General features: G+C 45.4%; 1 protein-coding gene across 6 annotated transcripts in view; it reads left to right on the top strand.

Annotated features, from left to right (window-relative positions):
* NBEA (neurobeachin) overlaps nucleotides 1-22566 on the top strand; it is an 842868-nt gene that overhangs the window by 225203 nt on the left and 595099 nt on the right. For all 6 annotated transcript variants that reach the window (XM_045015913.1, XM_045015904.1, XM_045015899.1 and 3 more), the window contains exon 10: nucleotides 2151-2284. In XM_045015913.1, the coding sequence (XP_044871848.1) occupies nucleotides 2151-2284 (134 nt within the window). The remainder of the gene's footprint in view (nucleotides 1-2150; nucleotides 2285-22566) is intronic.

Raw genomic sequence — 22566 nt, 5'->3', positions numbered from 1 at the left:
AAAATTATTAATGATGCAGTAAAGAAATGTGTGTATTACACAGTGAACAAGAGTTTGTCAAATTATAGGTTGAGGGCCATCAGTTTAATGCTTGCCTTATTTTCCAGCCCAGTTATTTTGAGCGAAATAGGTAATGAAACCAAGAACTTTGAATAGGTCCAGTTTAACATTAAAATGGACCAACTAAAGCATTCTATGGTTAAAGCATTTTTAATATGGCTGTGGATTAATCACAGTTAACTCTCACAATTAACTCAAAAAAACTAATTACGATTAATTGCAGTTTTAATCGCACTGTTAAACAATACAATACCAGTTTAAATGTATTAAATATTTTGGATGTTTTTCTGCATTTTCAAATATATTGATTTCAATTTCAACACAGATTACGAAGTGTGCACTGCTCACTTTATATTATTTTTATTACAAATATTAACATTGTAAAATGATAAACAAAAGAAATAGTATTTTTCAATTCACCTCATGCAAGTACTGGAGTGCAATGTCTTTACTGTGAAAGTGTAACTTACAAATGTAGATTTTTTTGTTACATAACTACACTCAAAAACAAAACAATGTAACACTTTAGACCCTACAAGTCCATTCAGTCCTACTTCTTGTTCAGTCAATCACTATGACAATCACATTTGTTTAGATTTATGGGAGATAATGCTGCCCACTTCTTATTTACAATGTCACCTGAAAGCGAGAACAGGCGTTCACATGGGAAAGCGAGAACAGGCATTCACATGGGATTGCAAGGTATTTATGTGCCAAATATGCTAACATTCTTATGCCCTTTCATGCTTCGGCCACCATTCCAGAGGACATGCTTCCATGCATATGACACTTGTTTTAAAAAAAAATGCATTAATTCAATTTGTGACACAATTCTCCCCCAAGGAGTTCAATGTCCCCTGCTCTGTTTTACCCACATTCTGCCACATCTTCCATGTTATAGCAGTCTCAGATGGTGATTTAGCACATGTTGTCCATTTTAAGAATGCTTTCACTGCAGATTTGAGAAAATGGAAAGAAGGTACGAATGTGAGATTTCTAAAGATAGCTACTGCACTTGACCTAAGGTTTAAGAATTTGAAGTGCCTTCCAAAATCTGAGAGGGATGAGGTGTGGAGCATGCTGTCAGATGTCTTAAAAGAGCAGCACTCTGATGGGGAAACTACAGAACCTGAACTACCAAAAACGGAAAATCAACCTGCTGCTGGTGGCATCTGACTCAGATGATGAAAATGAACATGCGTCAGTCTGCACTGCTTTGGATTGTTTTTGAGCAGAACCCATCATCAGCGTGGACACGTCCTCTGGAATGGTGGCTGAAGCACGAAGGGACATATGAATCTTTAGTCCATCTGGCATGTAAATATCTTGTTTCACTGGCTACAACAGTGCCATGCGAACACCTGCTCTCATTTTCAAGTGACATTGTGAACAAGAAGCGACCAGCATTATGTCCTGCAAATGTAAACAAACTTGTTTCTCTGAACGATTGGCTGAACAAAAAATAGGACTAATTAGGCTGTAAAGTTTTACATTATTTTATTTTTTATGCAGTTTTTTTGTACATAAACAAAAGTTGTAAGTTCAACTTTCATGATAGAGATTGCACTACAGTACTTTTGAGATGAATTGAAATACTATTTCTTTTGTTTTTTACAGAGCACATATTTATAATAAAAATATAAAGTGAGCACTCTACATTTTGTATTTTATGTTGTGATTAATATCAATATATTTGAAAATGTAGAAAACATCAAATATTTAAATAAATAGTGTTCTAATATTGTTTAACAGTGCGATTAATTGTGCTTGATTTTTTTAACTGCTTGACAGCCCTAATTTTTAATAACACCTTTTGTGGCAAAATGTCCACAGTATGTGTTACCTGTATAGACTTTGTGTGAAACATACCTTTGTGGTGTTTGTTTACATATTTGGATGGCTTGAAGTTATGAAGAGAAATTATCTTTATAGCATTTAGACTAAATTGACAGAAAATAAAAAGCATAGTAAATCGTGTCTTTGAAGTGCCATTGGTAACTAGTTTTCAAATATTAGACATTTATGGTAAAACATGATAATAGCAAATACAAACTAACACTGAGAAACTTTTTTTTGTTTTTTTAATATAGGATGTGAAAGCTATAGTAACCCACTCAATTCACAGTGCAATTCATTCGATTGGAGGGATTCAGGTTCTTTTTCCTCTCTTTGCCCAGCTAGACAATCGGCAACTAAATGACAGTCAAATGGAAACAACTGTCTGGTAAGCTTATTTCAAGCAATTTACATAAAGTATGCTAGCACTGTTTTTTTCCTCTTGTGGTAATTTGGTTAATATAAATGCTGTGACTTATGTGCGCTCTTCTTTCTGTTTCTATCATGAAAACATTAACTTTTTAAATGGCATTTACCACTGTCTTTTATTTTTCTCTGGAAGTGTTCCACCCCTGCCATGCTCCTGCTCTGCCTGTTTCCCCAAGGCCCCACCCTCGCTCTGCCTCTTCCCATCCCTGCTCCAACCCCTCCCCCAAGGCCCCTAGCACTAGCTACTCTCTGCCCTCCCCCAGCTGCCAAACAGCTGTGACTGGTGGGTGCTGAGCACCCACTATTTTTTTCCCATGGGTGCATGAGTCCCGGAGCACCCACAGAGTTGGCACCTAAGGCATTTACCATGGTACTGTATAATATCATGCTGAAGAATGCTTTTAAACTAAAGGAAATTCCATAGGAAAATGAAACTAATGTAGTGCACTAAACATGGAGTTCAATCTACCAGGGGTGCATATACAAAATATGTATATTTTGTTAATGCTGTAGATCTTGCTGAATTAAAATTCTCCTTTAGTTGGCCTACTATCCCAAATTAACAAAGGACATTGCTCTGGTGAATAAATCTGTTGGAGAAGACTGCACATGCTGCATCAGGATAGAGAGGAGGACCCTGGTCTATTAGCCACAGGCACAGCTCTGAGTTATCCAGAACAATGGCTGTGGCTCCGTGCATGTCATTAGTGTTGAAGGGCTTGAGCTGTTAGTCAGACAGCACAGATATGACAGTGTACTTTGAGAATTGCCTCTGTGTTTCCCCATGTGTAAGATATGTACAACGGGGATGCTGATATTCCAGAATCTTCTAGAACAGTGTTTCTCAAACTGGGGTCGCTGCTTGTGTAGGGAAAGCCCCTGATGGGCCAGGCTGGTTTGTTTACCTGCCCTGTTCGCAAGTCTGGCTGACCGCGGCTCCCACTGGCCACGGTTCGCTGCTGCAGGCCAATGGGGGCTGCTGGAAGCGGCGGACAGTAAGTCCCTCGGCCCTCACCGCTTCCAGCAGCTCCCATTGGCCTGGAGTGGCGAACCATGGCCAGTGGGAGCCGTGATTGGCCAGACCTGCGGACGGGGCAGGTAAACAAACTGGCCCGGCTCACCAGGGCCTTTTCCTACACAAGCGGCAACCCCCGTTTGAGAAACACTGTTCTAGAAAAAATGTCTTGCTAGATGGGTAGGAGCACTCCCCCTCATGGATTTTTGAATGTTTAGAGTCTGCACAAGGGCTGTGCAACTCAAATCTCTTTCCAGGGCTAATCATAGGCATAGGGGCCTTCTTCCCTTGCCAGGAACATTGGCCAGATTTTTTTAAATACACTCTTTTGTGTATTTTATTGTAATTAATAGCAGTGAGTAATTTCTAGTAATTTTAGATAGTTCTTTGGGAAGTGTATAAATTGTTAAATTTTCTGCTCTGTTGTATGTTTTAATTCTTAGACACAGAAAATGCACTTCAGGATTAGAATAAATGCACGTTCAGTGGTATTTTTGAAAGAATAACTGAAGAACAGTTAAACTAGTATTAAAGTAACACCAAACTTTTGACAGAGAGACTGTGGAAAATCTTAAATTTTGTGTTCATTTCAGTTGTAAGATAAATTTCCTATATTTCATTCTATTTTTAGCAGCAAGTCCAGTGTGGTGATATAGTGGCAAATTGTCTGCTCCCTTTATAGTGACTTAAGAACCTTTCACTTGAATTGCGTACTGAAATAGAAATGATTTCCAAAAGAAGTGTTGAAAATTCCTATATTCAATGTGTAGATTTTCCAGTACATAGATATAAATTAATCACTGGATTTTCCCTGAAATAACTATACTCTGTTTGTACCACAGTGATATTGATTTGCCCCCAACCCCTTCTCCAATCCCTCCATATTTTACCCAGATAGAGTAGTTGTGTACTTCTGTAGGTGGGATATTCACTTATTGCTAACATAGATTTAATTGTGCTTTGCACATGATGAATTTTACTTTGCAGTTTGTAAAGGCAGAAGTGAAAAAATGCTTGGTTTGACGTAACTGAAGGAGTATTTATTTATCTGTGAACTTAATAGCATAGAAATAAACAAAATGACCCATTCTAGTTTTAGGAAGCTTTAGATATGACAAAATCTACTTTATATTCAATTTATTAAACTTATTTTGTAGACAGTAAAATAATAAATTGCCCTGACTCTTCTGTTTGAAGCACTTAAGTGAGATTATAATGTGAGTTTTAGAAAACCCTCTTTCACTCTGTGGTTTCCCTAGTGAAAACACTAAATCCAATTTTAAATGTATATGGCCATTTATGGAGTTAGTGGAACTTTGACGAGAAAGACATTTGCTCTAATTGAATCAGGCAATAAATTCCTTTTTTAAAGATATTGATGTTCTTATGGAATCAGATTATTATTTAACTTCTAATCAGAATCTGCAACCTGTCACGCTAAACACTATGCAAACATACTGTACCAAGATGCAGTCTCTGTTCTGAAGAGCAAATAATAAAAGACTCAAACAGATGACAGATTGGGGAAAGAGATGTAACAAAAATGATCAAGCTGGTGATTGTTACACTTTATCTTTTTATTTTACTTTTTTATAGGATAGAGGTGGGATGAGGATTATGGCAGGATAGGGGAGTTAAAATAAACAAGGATGTAGGAAAATGAAAGAAGGAGAGAAGGGACATTGAGGAGAATGGAAAAGTCAGATGAGGAAAGGCGCTAGAGAGGGAAGGATGTGGAGGCATAGACATTAGGGAGACAAAGGCTTGCTGTGTGGAAGGATTGTGATGGAGAGGAGAGGGTCCCTTACCTATATAACTTTTGTTAACTTTCCTGATTTTCTACTTTGTAAAGTTTACCTTATTGTGTATTTCACTTTTTACCCAGTTGCTACTTTTTCAAAATTTTATAATTGATTTTCCCTAATTCAAATTTTTAATTGCTGCCTATTTTCTGTTTAAACATAAATGTAATCATTACCTTGTTTGTCCTATGTAAATTTATAAAGAGAGATTATTACAATATGTTTAACACAATAGCGTTCCAGTTCTTTCAAACAAAACAGGTAAGCCCCATCTTCATAAAAAGCAATTAGGCCAGAACATAACGTGTATTATCTCCCTGCAGAAAGTAAGTCCAAATGACTTTTGATGTCACCAGACCATTTGGTTTGTAAAGACCAGCTACTATTGCTATCACCCCTCTCTCTCTCTGGTGGGGGCAGGGGGTGCAAATTGGGTGACTCTTTTGTAAGTGGGCCCCGATATCTCTTATCTTGTGTGTAGCTGGGAGGCCTGATGCTCCAAAATAAATATTGTAGGCTTCCAGCCTTTTTTCCCTTTTATTTTCTCAACAAATCAAAATCTGTTTAATAAATTCAAGTCCTTTTGAAATCTATTTTTCTAGATTTAAACAGCTGTGTAAAGATTTATGGTCCCAACAAGGTTCCTACATTAAATTTTATTCTCTGACATGCTGATACCTTAATTTCCCCCAAAATGATAGATTTAGTATGAATAAAATGTTTAATTACTGTGCTGGGCAATCCTACCTCAGCTACCCAATGGCCTGCTGATATTCTTGTTCAGTTTGTTGTTGTCCCATAGCTCTGTCTTATCTGTTCCAGTCTTGTGCGCGGGCCAACAATCTTGCTGTCTAAACGCTGTAGAGATTCTTGTACTTATCTGCTCAGAGAGGAGAGCAGCAGAACAATGTGAACTGCTGTCTACACTAAACTCAGTTGTTGGTCTAATTTTAGACCATCATTCATGCCTGGTCTACACTACGCGTTTAAACCGATTTTAGCAGCGTTAAACCGATTTAACGCTGCACCCGTCCACACAATGAGGCCCTTTACATCGATATAAAGGGCTCTTTAAACCGGTTTCTGTACTCCTCCCCAACAAGAGGAGTAGCGCTGAAATCGGTATTACCATATCGGATTAGGGATAGTGTGGCCGCAAATGGACGGTATTGGCCTCTGGGTGGTATCCCACAGTGCACCATTGTGACCGCTCTGGACAGCCATCTGAACTCGGATGCACTGGCCAGGTAGACAGGAAAAGCCCCGCGAACTTTTGAATTTCATTTCCTGTTTGCCCAGCGTGGAGCTTTGATCAGCATGGGTGGCGATGCAGTCCCAAATCCAAAAAGAGCTCCAGCATGGACTGTATGGGAGATACTGGATCTGATCGCTGTATGGGGAGGCAAATCTGTTCTATCACAGTTCCGTTACAGAAGACGAAATGCCAAAGCATTTGAAAAAATCTCCAGACAGAGGCCACAGCAGGGACTCAGCACAGTGCTGCGTGACAAGCGTAACGGAAAGCCAAAGAATCAAATGGACGCTTATGGAGGAAGGGAAGGGGTACTGAGGACTCCAGCTATCCCACAGCCCCCGCAGTCTCCGAAAAGCATTTGCATTCTTGGCTGAGCTCCCAATGCCTGTAGGGTCAAACACATTGTCCAGGGTGGTTCAGGGTATAGCTCGTCAATTTACCCCCCCCCCCCGGGAAAGAAAAGGGAAAAAAATCGTTTCTTGACTTTTTTCAATGTCACCCTATGTCTACTGAATGCTGCTGGTAGACGCGATGCTACGGCAGTGAACAACAGCATCCTCTCCGCTCCTCTCCCCGGTGGCAGATGGTACAATATGACTGCTATCCATCGTCGTCATCAGCCCGTGAGTGCTCCTGGCTGGCCTCAGGTGAGGTCGGCCGGGGTCGCCTGGGTAAAAATAGGAATGACTCCCGGTCATTCCCAGTAGATGGTACAGAACGGCTGGTAACCGTCTTCATCACAGCAACTGGGGGCTGAGCTCCATCAGCCCCCCCCCCTCTTCATGTCTAAAGAAAAGATTCTGTACTGCCTGGACTATCATAGCAGCGGGATGCTGGGCTTCTGTCCCCGCACTGATTAATGTCCTGCCTGGACTATCATAGCAGCTGGAGGCTTCCTCCCCCTCATTTTATCTCACTAACAAGTCAGTGTTTCTTATTCCTGTGTTTCTTTATTACTTCATCACACAAATGGGGGGACACTGCAGTGGTAGCTCAGGAGGGTTGGGGGAGCAGGGAAGCAACGGGTGGGGTTGTTGCAGGGGCACCCCCTAGAATGGCATGCAGCTCATCATTTCTGCGGAATCTGACACGGAGCGGCTGTGCTCTATGGTACACTGGTTCTCTAGCACACTTGCCCCATATTCTAGGCAGGACTGACTCTATTTTTAGATACAACATAAAGGAGGGAATGACCTCAGCCAGGAGCACCCATGACAGCAGCAGACGGTACAGAACGACTGATAACCGTCATCTCATCGCCAATTTACAATGACGTGGCAGACGGTACAGAACAACTGATAACCGTCTCTGCTATCTTGCAAAGGCAAATGATTGCTGCTCTGTAGCACTGCAGTATTGCCTCTGTCAGGGGCATCGAGTACACACATGGTGACAATGACAAAAGGCAAAACAGGCTCCATGGTTGCCATGCTATGGCGTCTGCCAGGGCAATCCGGGGAAAAGGGGCACAAAATGATTGTCTGCCGTTGCTTTCCCGGAGGAAGGAATGAGTGATGACATTTACCCAGAAACACCTGCGACACTGTTTTTGCACCATCATGCATTTGGGTCTCAACCCAGAATTCCAATGGGCGGGGGAGACTGCGGAAACTATGGGATAGCTACGGGATAGCTACCCACAGTGCAACGCTCCAGAAATCGACGCTAGCCTCGGACCATGGACGCACACCGCCGAATTAATGTGCTTAGTCTGGCTGCGTGCACTCGACTTTATACAATCTGTTTTACAAAACCGGTTTATGTAAAATCGGAATAATCCCGTAGTGTAGACATACCCTGTGTCTTTTTCAGAAGGGGGAATTGGAATGCTAACAATTTCTTCTTTTTCTCTTGCTTCTCAAAGATAGTAGTTATAGTAGAAAATTCTGCAGTTTCAATCAGAGATATTTACCTACCAGCAAGTGAGGTATTATGCCTACATATTTTGTGGTACAGCTGCAGATCCTTTTGATAATATATTTTGGGATTATAATATCAGAGGATTAACATTGTTCAGAAATCGTCTTATATTTTTGTCACTGTTGGTATTAATTCAGGTGTACTTCTTCTCATTGACATTAATATTGAATTCGACAGTGTATGAAGTAAAAGCAGCAAAGAGTCCTGTGGTACCTTATAGACTAACAGACGTTTTGGAGCATGAGCTTTCGTTTCGGATGCAACGACGAAGTGGGTATTCACCCACGAAAGCTCATGCTCCAAAACGTCTGTTAGTCTATAAGGTGCCACAGGACTCTTTTTGCTGCTTTTACAGATCCAGACTAACACAGCTACCCCTCTGATTCTTGACAGTGTATGAAGTGTAATCTTCTCTGCTAACTCAATTCCTGTGCAAATCATATGATTTTTCTGGTTTTGCTTATAATGATTCAGTACATCTGGAGAAAAATCCTGAAAGAAGTAGGAGGATTTAAATTGTTTGGTAGACTAGATTAGGGTTAAAGCATTTAGCGGCAAAATAAGACTTGGACCCAATCTTTCCTACACTTATTCTAGAAATGGCAATCCAGGATTTCAGACTACATACTTTATACAGAGGATATCAAGAATAATCAGAAAGATATCACATATGTAGGAAGTAAATAAAATAACTAGAGGAGTTAAAATTTTCTAAATACTGATTTTAGACAAAGCAGAGATGAATTTGTTGCCAAAAAAAATTAAAATTCATCCCCTTTTTCAAACGCCTCTAGTAATAGCATTTTTCTGTATTTTTAGCTCAGTCAGTCCAGATTGAAAGGATGTTGTCTGCCTCTTGAGAGATAAGTGTGAATGAAAAAAATGACAGCCTTGTATCCATGTTTCTATTCTTTCTTCATCTCCACCTCTGAATAGTTTCCAGTGTCTGCCCTGCCTTCGTCAATCAAATATCTTGCAGTATCAGTGATTTTTCTAGTCTTTTTGTGTTTAGGAACATAAGAACGGCTGTACTGGGTCAGACCAAAGGTCCATCTAGCCCAGTATCCTGTCAGTATCCTGACAGTGGCCAATGCCAGGTGCCCCAGAGGGAGTGAACCTAACAGGTAATGATCAAGTGATCTCTCTCCTGCCATCCATCTCCACCTTCTGACAGACAGAGTCTAGGGACACCATTCCTTACCCATCCTGGCTAATAGCCATTAATGGTTTTAACCGCCATGAATTTATCCAGTTCTCTTTTTGTTTTTCCGTTGTTCCTATCTTTGCAGTTTACAGTTATACCTCATGAATTGGATAGCTGAATTTAAGAGTACGGGAAGAACAAAATGGGGAGGGATCATTTGTGTCTCAAATTTTTACCATAGGTTTCTTTTAATCTGCTAGTTTACAGCAACATTCTTAAGAGCATACATGGGTTTTGGAAATTTTTTGTATCACTAATGTGTCCCACTCATTGATGTGGTCATGGAAATAATGAGACACACACACCACAATATGATTAAATATGGAGACCGGAACTTTATTTAAAACTATTACCTTTTCTGGGGTAACAACTCCAAGCTACCTGAGAGGGTTGTTCCATTGTAATTCTCCACTGCCTCTAATGGCCCCAGACGCTACAAACCTGTGGGTGGATATGAAGGCCGTGCTCCCTCTACACCTTCAAGCCTACCCAGGGGCCCAGACTGGAAGTCAGTCTGGTCCCATACCACTTCTCTAATGCTGGAGATAGGAGACATGGAAGGAGGGGAGTTGCATGCTGCATAAGACATCTAATACCTTAGTACTGTACTGAGGGCTAATGTATGTCCAAGCAGCTCACTGATTTACAGTGACCTCAAATCAGACCTTTCTAATGTACCAACCAACCTGCCAACATTGCAACAGTTGTAATATAACCCCCAAAACAGACATGCTGGACAGATGGTAAAAACCCATATAGAAGTTCACCAGTTTTGCTATATGGGAAAAGTCCCTTTCAGACCTCAAAACTGGGGATCAGCCTAGCCTCTGGCATTGAAGGAAATCCAGCAACCAGATTATGGGTGAGAAGGGTGGGGCTGAAACATAGTGCCCTAAATGGCTACTTGCCAGGCAGCAGATAGTAGCAATCTCCTTCCCACTCCATCTCCTGCAGGGAGGAGCTAATCACTTTGGGCCCATTACCAGTCCCACAGTCAGTGGTGGGAGGTCAGGTTTTGATGGCTGGATCCAGAATGTGATACCCTTCTCCCTAGCCTGCAGCACAAGAAAAGGGGAAGAGGATGGGAAGGGAAAGAGGAAGAAGCATTCTCCTTCCGTCCCTTCCTCCACACACATTGAAGGCAAGTGGAAGGGGGACAGGGAACTTAGAAAACCAGAAGGAGCATATGGAGACTAACCTAGCTAGTTGCTCCTGGTCAGGGGCGGCTCTAGCTTTTTTGCTGCCCCAAGCACAGCAGTCAGGCTGCCTTCGGCGGTGCACCTGTAGGAGGTCCCTGGTCCCGCGGATTCGGCAGCATGCCTGCAGGAGGTCCGCCAGTCCCGCAGCTTCAGCGTACCCACCGCCGAATTACCGCGGGACCGACGGACCTCCCAGAGGCAAGCCACTGAAGGCAGCCTGACTGCCGCCCTCGCAGGGACTGGCAGGCCGCCCTCTGTGGCTTACTACCCCAGGCATGCGCTTGGAGCACTGGTGCCTGGAGCCACCGTTGCTCCTGGTTAAGATCTCATCTGAACACACGCACAGCCCAGAATGTCTCCATTGCTCCACCATTGAGTAATAATAGGAAGCAGTGGGGCCCTTCCTGTTTTATGACGGACATGTTTTAGAAGGCATGATTAAATCTGAACAAGTCTATTTATTTAGCTGAACAAAGGGATGCTTCCAGATATGCACAGCAGGATGACTTCAGCTTTAGAGTGCTAATACAATTCTATTTTGCACTCTGTAAGTAGGTAATTTTCCCAACCTGCACTACAAACACAATCAACACAATAAGTAAGGTCCAAACAAGGCCTCTTTCCTGTGTTTGATCTTATTAACTAAGAAATGAACAATAAGATAATGAAGATCAGTTTAAACCTTCTCCCTCTGGCATGATTACTTCTAAAGTGAAGCAGATTAAGTGGTGAGTCAGCAAAACTCATTTAACCCTTTTCCCAACAGCAATAACTCTTGTTGAAAAATGTTACAGACTTTTACCAGTTTGTTACCTTCTTTATAATTATCCCTAAATCACAGACCTTCATCAATATCGTATTTGTCAGTGGATTGGAAAAGTTAACTCCAGGTAGTTTAGTAAATTTCTTTGTCAAAACTGAACACAGCTTTTAGGTGTAGGACTATATATATTTTTCCTTTCTATTAATTTTCTCTCTTTATGTCTAGCAAATACTAGTGAATATATTAACAACTTTTGATACAATAGATCAATTGGTGCTTTTGTTTCCTCTTTGGGAATTATGAAATCTGAATGGGATCAGTTTTTAATGAATCCTCTCCAAAGTTAACCAGATCTGGAAAACTGCGACATTCTATCCTTTCACATCTCCTGCTCAATGTACATGTCATACTGTTAGTGGAGACTGTGAGACCTTTGCAACAGTACTTCCTTCTGTTTCCATCAAACCTCACTTCTATAATTTTCTTACATCCAACTGCCTAAATAATGTACAGTTCCAGGGGACAGTTAGGTAGCTTTGAATTTATGGAGGAAATGCTGGTGGGCAGGGGAAAAATAGAATTTAGACACAACATGACTCTTTCCTCCATGAAGGGATATTTTCTATTTTGAATCAATGGCTCACCCTCTCAAGCTGTTATAGAATCAATTTTCATAGTCTCAGAAAGCAACAGTGACCAAAGTTTCTTTTACTATCTTTGGTTGATTTGTAGACATAGAACTCTCTCTCACTAATACAGACTGTGCCAGGTTTATCTCTGCAATGTATTATTATTGTTCTTGTTGTTATATTACAACCCCCACCCTCTACTCCTCCCCAGATTTCTATTGAAGCATTTGTTGTTTGATATGGATACATAATATGTCTGTTAAGTGATCTGGTCTGTAAGGGACATAGTGAAATTTCAGCCCATTTAGGAGCAAGTTCTCCAGTTAATCAAATGTTTTAGATCTATAAAGCAATAATAAATTGCTCACAAAGGGGGAAACATTCATTTTAGAGTTTCTTAAAGAAAGTTGCCTATTGTTCATTGATTCACTCAGTATAGACCATACGGCTGGGATCTTCAAATGTTACAAATGAATTGTCTTTATACTTGAAAATGTTTCGGGGTCTGAATACGCAGCTTGAAGGAACTATACAAGAAGCTATTTTGATTGCATTACATGTCACGAGCAAAAGTTAATGTTTTTTTGGTTTTTTTAAGAATGAGGATTATCACATTCTGGAATTATGAAACCCGTTATCCAAAATCTGTTTTTTAATGACTGTAAGCTGTAAAACTATCATCCTTCTGTTTAAGGGGTGGCATTGCTAAGTAGCTTTTTGGTAACATTTCAAGAGAAGATGATTTACCATAATAGAGATTCATATTAAATCACGTTTCTGAATGAAGGAAATCAGTTTATAGAGAAGTTAGATAATTAATGTGACTGACTTAATTTGTTTTGTCATATGCATAATAATGTTCTGCCTAAATTATACAGGAAAAATAGCCAACACGTGCAAATATAAAGGATATCTTTGTCTCTCTGTTGAGCCCATAAGTTATTCCCATAGCACATATATTTTCTGATAAATATCTCCACCTTTCTGATTAAAAGCTTTCTTACCCTTCCAAGAGTACACTTGTTGGTACATTTGTGGAAAAAAAAAGTTTTTGTAGTAGATTGTTCATATAACCAGTTCCAGGTATTTATCATGATAAAGTACATATAATCTTCCAGAGACTGTTATCTCCATTATTTGCTAATTCTAGAATAGGAGGTGTAGCAGCATCCATTGAAAAGCGTGGCAATTTCCTGCTGTGGATTGAAAAGTATTGCTGGAAACATATTCTGATGTTCTGAGATCAACACATTTTTCATCAGAAAACACACTATCTGTTTTCTTCAGTATTAGTTTACATGCATACTTGCCATTGTGTATATCGTATATTTTAGCTGTTGTGCAGGCAACCTGATGTGTTCTAGATGGGACATGGTATAGAAGAGATGTAGGAATGGGCTGAAGTATCCTTTATATTTGCCTTTGTATCTAGGGGAGTTGGAAATAGGCAAGAATGGAGAGAAATTTTGTATGGCAGTGCACAGAATTTTGCAAGTTTAATGTGAGCCCTGCAGCAATCCGATGCATTTTAGTTACTGGTAAGTTTGTTAAATTCTGTTTGAAAAATGTTCATCTTGGAAGATGGCCTTCTAAACAATATTACTTCCATTATGTCAACAGTAACCATTTTTAAAGCTTCTTTTTGGCTTCATGGTTCTGCTGATAAAATAAATTTTATACTTTAAAGGCTTCAGCTATAGCTCATTTGCTAATATGTTGAATGGCTGACTTAATACAATTAACTGTTTGTTTGACTAGCTCTAGAATTATACAGTGTTAAAAACTAGGGGCCTAATCCTCCTGATGAGATATCTTCTCAAACAAGGCCCTTATAATTCAGTGTCAGAGAGAGTGATTACTTGTTTATTCTAGTACTATCTATGCTTGGTTGGGAAGTCAGTCTCAATAAGTGTTAAAGTGGAACTTACAGGGGGGGTTGAAAGGAAGTAACTTTCACATTTGTGTATTAGTTAGGTCTTTCAGGTAGCCAGGTAAAACTTTCCATAGTATAAAACATACATGTTAGATAATGTACAGTATATAAAAGAGGAAAGGCCTGTCTCTGTCCTCTTTTCTTTAAATAACAGCTCCTGTACAAAATATGAATTAATGTAGTCTGTCCCTTTCCCAAGCCAATGACTGAAATATGTATGCAAGACTTCCACAACAAACTCAGGCCAAGCATATAATTTTTCTGTCCTTTCCTTTAATCATTTAATTTCTATACTATATGTCCAAGGGCAGTTTAAAAACAACTATTTGTGAAGTGACTTTACAGATCTTTCTTATATCATTTGACATGTTAGACGCTCCTTAATAGCTCTGTGTTCTTCTTCGAGTGATTGCTCCAATGCATTCCAGTTAGGTGTGCGCGCCGTGCGTGCACGGCTTCTCCGGAACTTTTTTACCCTAGCTACTCCGGCGGGCCGGCTGGCGCCCACTGGAGTGGCGCCGCTATGGCGCCTGTTATATACCCCAGCCGGCCCGTCCGCTCCTCAGTTCCTTCTTCCCGCCCGTGACGGCAGTCGGAACTGTGGAGTGCTCAGTAGTCCTCCACATCCCTAGCTCTCGCTACTCATTGCTGTATATAGTTTCTTTAGTGTTAGTATAGTTAGTTTAGTAGTTAGTTAGTGTTTTAGATAAGGATAGGGGGAGTATTTCCTCCCTTCCCCTCCCCGGTGCGGGCTCATGCCCAAGGCACCGGGCTTTAAGCCCTGTGCAGCGTGCCAGAGGCCTATGCCAGTGGGTGACCCTCACGGCTCCTGCCTCCGTTGCCTGGGTGAGGCACACCGCACCGACAAGTGTGCTATTTGTTCGGCTTTTAAGCCGCGGACCCGTAAGGACAGAGACAGTCGCCTCAAGCAGCTCCTTATGGAGGCGTCCCTCCAGCCCCCGGCACCGTCAGCGCCGGCACCGAGGGCTTCTTCGGTGCAGAGTGCACCCGCGGCACTGACCGGCTCCGGCACCGTGGCCACGGTACCTAAACCGCCGCCTAAGACGACCCGGCACCGCTCGCTCTCGCCTTCACGCAAGCAGAAACTGGCGAAGGCTGTAGCGAAGGCACGCACAGAGTCCGCCACGAGAGTGGCTGCGGCAGTGCGTAAAGCGGGCCCTGAGCCCTCGACTCCGGCTCTGCAAGCGCCGTCGAGTCCGGCACCGCCACGCTCCCCGGCACCGACCGAGGTTGAGGCAAGGCTGCCTTCGACGCAGGAGACATTCTCCTCCGCGCGGGACCTGATCAGGCTTATAGAGGCTCCGAGCCTCCGGCCCCCGGCACCGCCGGTGCGGGCTGTTGTCTCTCTGGGCAAGCCAGCCAGAATGACAAGATCGCCCTCTATCGACGAGCGGCATGGAAGACGGTCCCGGTCCCGGTCCCGGCGCAGGTCCCCGTCCCGTCGTTCGGGATCTCGTCGCCGCTCCTCTTCACGGCACCGAGCGCCATCCCGACGCCGGTCTGAGTCCCGGTACCGCTCTCGATCTCGGTACCGGTCGCACTCCCGGCACCGATCTAGGTCACCGTACCGTCGGTACCGTCGGAGATCGTCTCGGCACCGCGACTCTCAGAGTCACTCCCGGCACCGCGGATCCCGGTCCCGGTCGAGCTCCTGGCGCCGGTCGAGCTCCCGGCACCGCTGCAGCCCGCGCTCACGTTCACCGTCCCGTCGGCGCTCTGCGTATTGACCCTCGGTGCCATCGGTGCAGGGCCTCCCGCCTTCAGCGGTTCAGTCCTTCGGCACCACAGCACCGCCTTGGCCATCCCGCCCAGCGTCCGTGGCCTCCGGTGCCGACGATACTGCCCACCGATGGCCGACCCCTCAAGGACTCCCTCATGAGCAGTGGGGCTACTGGGTCCCGTGGGGGCAGCATGAAACGCAGGGTATCCCATTTCCCAGGAGGGATGTGACCACCAGCACCAGGGGCCCTGAAGCAACTGTTAGCCGGCCGCCTCCCTCCTCTCCGCACGAGCCCTCTGCTCATCCGGTCCGCCAATCACCCACGCCTCACGATTCGGAGGAGGCTCAGCCACCGAACGTAGAGCCTGAGCCAGTTGTGCAGGGTGCATCTTCATCATCCTCGCCGGATGAGGCGGTGGCAGGTGCTGCGGCCAGCGAACCCCCGCCCATTGACCTCCGGCCCTTCCAGGACCTGCTTCGCAGGGTGGCGGCGTCCATGAATCTCCCCGTCGAGGAGGTCCATGAGGACGAGGATCCAATTACCAATGTGGTGGGTGCAGACGCTCCCGTCCGCGTGGCGTTACCCTTTGTCCGGACCATTCAAAAAAACGCCACTACGCTCTGGCAGACCCCCGCTTCCATTCCACCCACAGCACGCGGGGTCGAGCGGAAGTACTCAGCCCCACCATCAGGCTATGAGTACCTTTACTCCCACCCAACCCCGGACTCCCTCGTAGTCCAATCTGTTAACGACCGCGAGAGGCACGGCCAACCTGCCGCTGCGCCTAAGTCCAAGGACGCCAAGCGCATGGACTTGCTCGGCCGTAAGATCTACTCCGCAGGGGGTTTGCAGCTGAGGATCGCAAACATCATGGTCCTCCTCGCCAGGTACGTCTTTGACATTCTGACGTCCCTGGCGAAGTTCACGGAGCTCCTGCCTTCCACATCACGCCAGGAGTTCTCCGCCTTGCTGGACGAGGGGAGGAAGTCCTCCCGGTCATCTATTACGGCCGCCCTCGACGCCGCGGACTCCGGGGCTCGGACCTTGGCATCCGGCGTGACAATGAGGCGCATCTCCTGGCTGCAGTCCTCCACCCTGCCGCCGGAGGTGCAGTATACCCTTCAGGACCTCCCCTTCGACACCCAGGGTCTGTTTTCCGAAAAGACAGATTCTCGGATCCAGACCCTGAAGGACGGGCGCATCGCCATCCGCACGCTAGGCATGCATACGCCGGCGACGCAGCGCAGGCCCTTCCGGCCGCAGCCCTCCCGCTACCAACAGCGCTATCGCCCCTATGTCAGCCGACGACCGACCCAAAATCGCCGTCGTCCGTCCGGCAACCGCCGCAACCAGGGCCAGGCCGCTTCCAAGGCCCCTCAGGGGGCTAAGCAGGCCTTTTGATGGGGCGATCGAGGACGGCCCATCACTCTCCCTACCGGATCCTTCCCCATTATTTCACAACCGCCTTTCCCATTTCTTTTCGGCGTGGTCCCGCTTAACATCAGACAACTGGGTGCTTCAAACAGTCCAGTCGGGATACCGCCTTCAATTTGTTTCGCCCCCACCTTCCCACCCACCCTCCCTGTCCCTCTTCAGGGACCCCTCTCACGAGCAAGTCCTCTTACAAGAGGTTCAGACTCTGTTGAGCGTGGATGCCATAGAGGCAGTACCTCAAGACAAGCAGGGCAGGGGATTTTATTCCCGTTATTTTCTCATCCCCAAGGCGAAAGGCGGGCTACGTCCTATCCTGGACCTTCGCGAGCTGAACAAATACCTGCTCAAGCCCAAGTTTCGTATGGTCACCCTGGGGACCATTATTCCCTCCCTGGATCCGGGAGACTGGTTTGCCGCCCTCGACATGGACGCCTACTTCCATGTCGCGATCTATCCTCCTCATCGGCGTTACCTTCGGTTTGTGGTCAACAACGCCCACTACCAGTTCCCCGTGTTGCCATTCGGACTCTCCACTGCACCGAGGGTATTTACAAAATGCATGGCAGTCGTAGCAGCAGCCCTCCGCCGTCGTCAGATGCACGTCTACCCGTATCTTGATGACTGGCTGGTCCGAGCTCAGTCCCGTCAGCTCGTGATAGAACAGATGGCAGAAATTCTGTCTCTCTTTCAGCGGCTTGGTCTTCTCATCAACACCGAGAAGTCCACTTTGTTCCCAACGCAGCGGCTGGAGTTCATCGGAGCGGTTCTCGACTCCACGGTTGCCAGGGCCTCTCTTCCTCGCGCCCGGCACCAGACGATGGTCTCCATCATCCGGGATCTCGTCGCCTTCCCGACCACAACAGTGCGCTCCTGCCTACGCCTTCTGGGTCACATGGCCTCCTGCACATATGTCACCGCATATGCGCGACTCCATCTTCGCCCCTTCCAGTCCTGGCTCGCGACGGTGTACCGGCCTCATCGAGACCCCATCGACTTGGTGGTCACGGTCAACAGGACGGCCCTCGACTCCCTCCGCTGGTGGCTCAACCCGGAGGTCGTGTGTGCGGGAGTCCCGTTCCATCCTCCTCGCCCATCCGCCACGCTGACCACGGATGCCTCAGCACTCGGTTGGGGGGCCCACCTGGGCGACCTTCACACCCAAGGCCTTTGGTCGCCCCGGGAGCTCGCGCTACACATCAATGTCCGCGAGCTCCGTGCCATCCGCCTCGCCTGCCGAACCTTCTGCTCCCACCTGCAACGCCGTTGTGTAACAGTACTCACGGACAACACCGCTGCGATGTACTATGTGAACAAGCAGGGCGGAGCCCGCTCTTCTCCCCTCTGCGAGGAAGCGATCCTCCTGTGGGACTTCTGCGTGACCCACTCCATTCACCTAGAAGCGTCTTTTCTTCCGGGAGTGCAGAACACGCTGGCCGACCATCTCAGCAGGTCATTTCTCTCCCACGAGTGGTCCCTTCGTCCCGACGTTGCACATACGATTTTCCAGAGGTGGGGGTTTCCCCGGGTCGACCTCTTCACCTCCAAGGCGAACAGGAAGTGTCTCCAGTTTTGCTCGTTCCGGGGTCACTCGCCGGGCTCTCTGTCGGACGCTTTCCTGTATCCCTGGCAGACTCACCTCCTCTATGCCTTCCCTCCTTTCCCGCTCGTGCACAGAGTGCTCCAGAAGCTGCGGAGGGATCGAGCCACCGTCATACTCGTGGCTCCGGCCTGGCCGAGACAGCATTGGTACACCCTGCTGCTCGAGCTCTCCGTTCGGGATCCCATCCCCCTCCCGTTATGGCCGGACCTTATCACGCAGGACTTCGGCAGACTCCACCATCCGAACCTGCAGTCCCTCCATCTTACAGCCTGGTACCTGCGTGGTTGACCCACGCAGAGAGGGACTGTTCGGCGGCCGTGCAGCAAGTCCTGCTTGAGAGCAGAAAGCCTTCCACTCGCTCCACCTACCTGGCGAAATGGAAGAGGTTCGCGCTCTGGTGTGACCAACGAGGACTCAACCCTTTCGTCGTACCCGTCCCTACCATCCTGGACTACCTCTGGTACCTTAAGGAGCAAGGTCTGGCGGTCTCCTCCTTGCGGGTACACCTGGCAGCGGTGTCCGCTTTTCGTCCTTCTCTGGAAGGTCGCTCCATCTTTTCCAATCCGATGGTCTCCCGCTTCCTGAAAGGCCTGGACCGATTGTACCCGCCGGTGCAGCGTCCGGCCCCAACCTGGGATTTGAACCTCGTCCTGTCCAAACTCATGGGTCCGCCATTCGAACCTATGGCCACGTGTTCTCTTCTTTACCTCTCCTGGAAGACGGCCTTCCTCGTCGCCATAACATCGGCCAGACGAGTCTCGGAGCTCCGGGCGCTGACGGTAGGTCCGCCATACACCGTCTTCCACGCAGACAAGGTGCAGCTTCGTCCGCATCCGGCCTTCCTGCCAAAAGTGGTCTCGGCTTTCCACCTCAATCAGGACATCTTTCTCCCGGTCTTCTTCCCGAAGCCCCATGCCTCGCCTCGGGAACAGCAGCTCCACACCCTCGACGTCCATAGAGCGCTCGCTTTTTACATCGAGCGGACGAAGCCTTTTCGGCGTTCTACACAGCTCTTCATAGCAGTCGCCGATCGCATGAAAGGCGAGCCGGTCTCTTCCCAGCGCATCTCCTCCTGGGTAACTCAGTGCATCAGAGCATGCTACGAGCTGGCTCGCGTGCCCCCGGGCCGCTTCACCGCTCATTCCACGAGGGCGCAAGCCTCGTCTGCCGCCTTCCTGAGCCATGTCCCCATCCAGGACATCTGTCGAGCGGCCACATGGTCTTCGGTCCACACCTTCGCCTCCCACTACGCGTTGGTGCAGCAGTCTCGAGACGACGCAGCCTTCGGCTCAGCAGTTTTACACTCTGCCACGTCTCACTCCGACCCCACCGCCTAGGTAAGGCTTGGGAATCACCTAACTGGAATGCATTGGAGCAATCACTCGAAGAAGAAAAGACGGTTACTCACCTGTAGTAACTGTTGTTCTTCGAGATGTGTTGCTCCAATCCATTCCAGACCCGCCCTCCTTCCCCACTGTCGGAGTAGCCGGCAAGAAGGAACTGAGGAGCGGACGGGCTGGCTGGGGTATATAACAGGCGCCATAGCGACGCCACTCCAGGGGGCGCCAGCCGGCCCGCCGGAGTAGCTAGGGTAAAAAAGTTCCGGAGAAGCCGTGCACGTGCGGCGCGCACACCTAACTGGAATGGATTGGAGCAACACATCTCGAAGAACAACAGTTACTACAGGTGAGTAACCGTCTTTTCTGTTTGGTAATACACATAAACCATTTTTTCTCTAGTTATGTTTAACTGTGAGGCTAAATGTAGTCAACTCTGTTGTGTCTTATACAGAATGTGCCCCAAACTTCTTGATGGTTATATCTTTAGGTGAATGTGAGATGGCTCTATTTAACCTCTAATTTCTCTGGTACTTGTAATTTTAATTATTTTAGGTTTGCAGCGGCCCATTAACGTGTTCTCTCAAAGATTTGATTTATACTGTATATGGTACTAATGGCTTTTCCCCATAAAATACCATATGTGTTTGTGGTGGTGGTAGTAGTTGTCATATATATTTACATTAAAGTAGTGCCCAGAGGCCTCATACAAGATTGGGGCCCCATTGTTCTAAAGACAGTATGACTATATAGTAAGAGTAATTCTTTATCAGTGATCTTACAATCAAAATAGACAAGATGAACAAATGGTTAGAGGCACAGAGAGGTGAAGTAACTTGCCCAGGGACACACAGTAGGCCACCGGCAAAACTGGGGAAAACCCAGGTGTTCTGAGTCCTAGTTTACCCCCATATTAAATAGTCCATCAACCATTATAATTTCTAATAATAATTTCTGATTTTTATATCAATCCTATTCATGATTATAATTCTAGGGCTTAAGCTCACAATGATTTATGCTTTTCCTTAACTTTACACACATGGTGAACAGTCCTATTGAAGAAAAGGGGACTATTCACAGTGCATAGTATTAAGTACAGGTATAAAATCTATGCAGGATTGGCATATTAGGTTCTGACTAGTTTAAACAATTATATTTCTAAATATATGTCAATCTGAAATGTTGTATATGTCAGTTTTTTGTAAGACACAGTTTGCCTCTCCTGAGCTGCAAAAGAGTAAAGTTGTTCACTATAGATATACTTAATAAAATACAATACTTTTCTGTCAGGATAAAAAATAAAGCTGATTAATTTTACCTAATTTGAAATCAATGACAGTTTGACAGACTGATTTGATTAAAAGCTTTTGAGTACTGTAATTGGATATTGTCTGTGTTCTTTACTGCTGATGATTTGTAGAGGATACTGTGTGTGGTTTTATACTGATTTATTGTACAATAATAAAGCAAGACAAGACACTATATCCTGTTCACAGCATGCATTCTGACTACACTGTGTACTTTCATCTCAGTGCTGCTCACCAGGAATACTGCTTCCTGTTTCCCTCCTCATGCTGATAATTTTTTTGGTGCTGGCATGGATTACCTGGTCTCAAAATGTTTTTCCGAAATAAGTTGTGTTTGAGGAGCAGTAGAACCTTTAGTTAGATTCTTTAAGTAAAATTTAAATTTGTAAAGTGTAGGGTTGATATTTTCTTTAATTCATTCTTCCATTGTTGCCAGTACACAAATTAATTTTCCAGGGAGAATTCGTATAACAAACTAAATATATGGGGACAAATAGATATTTGCCTCTAAATTTGAATGAATTTTTGTTACTTTCATTTTAGAAGGGCTATATTTAAGGCCCATGCCTTTGGTACACTATAGTTTATTTGCAACAATCCAACAGCTCCCTGGCTTATTTAAAAAATCATCTCATGAAAAAAAAATGTGCTCCTCTTTTTAATCTCTGCCATGAGTTCCTATTTTTCCCCTTCTGTGTACTTCTGAACAACAGGTGAATGCATTTCTTTCTCTTCCTCTGACTCCACCTTATTAATGCATTTATTTTCCTTGCTACATTGCTCTGACCCAGCTTTGTTAATTGATTTTTTTCTCCCCCTCAATTAATTGGTTTCTCACACATCCCATTGTCTATCACCCCGTGTCCTCACAATATATATTTTCACCTTTGTTTTGGCAAGTCTGTCTTCTGTAGTCTCTCCCACCTTTTCTTCTGTTCCTTTTGTGACCCCTTTTTTGTCTCTCCATCCCAGCTAAGCACCTCGTTCACAGAGAGGGGCTAAGCACTACTGGCCTGGAGGCTGGTTTCCTTGATTCTCCTGGACTGGTCTCTTCTTTACACTTTCCCCAACAGGTGAAACTGATCTTTAGCCCATACTAAG

The sequence above is a fragment of the Mauremys mutica genome, chromosome 1 (genome assembly GCF_020497125.1).
Source record: "Mauremys mutica isolate MM-2020 ecotype Southern chromosome 1, ASM2049712v1, whole genome shotgun sequence".
NCBI lineage: Eukaryota > Metazoa > Chordata > Testudines > Geoemydidae > Mauremys > Mauremys mutica.
The sequence above is the reverse complement of the archived record's forward strand: the minus strand, read 5'-3'. Positions and strand labels throughout refer to the sequence as shown.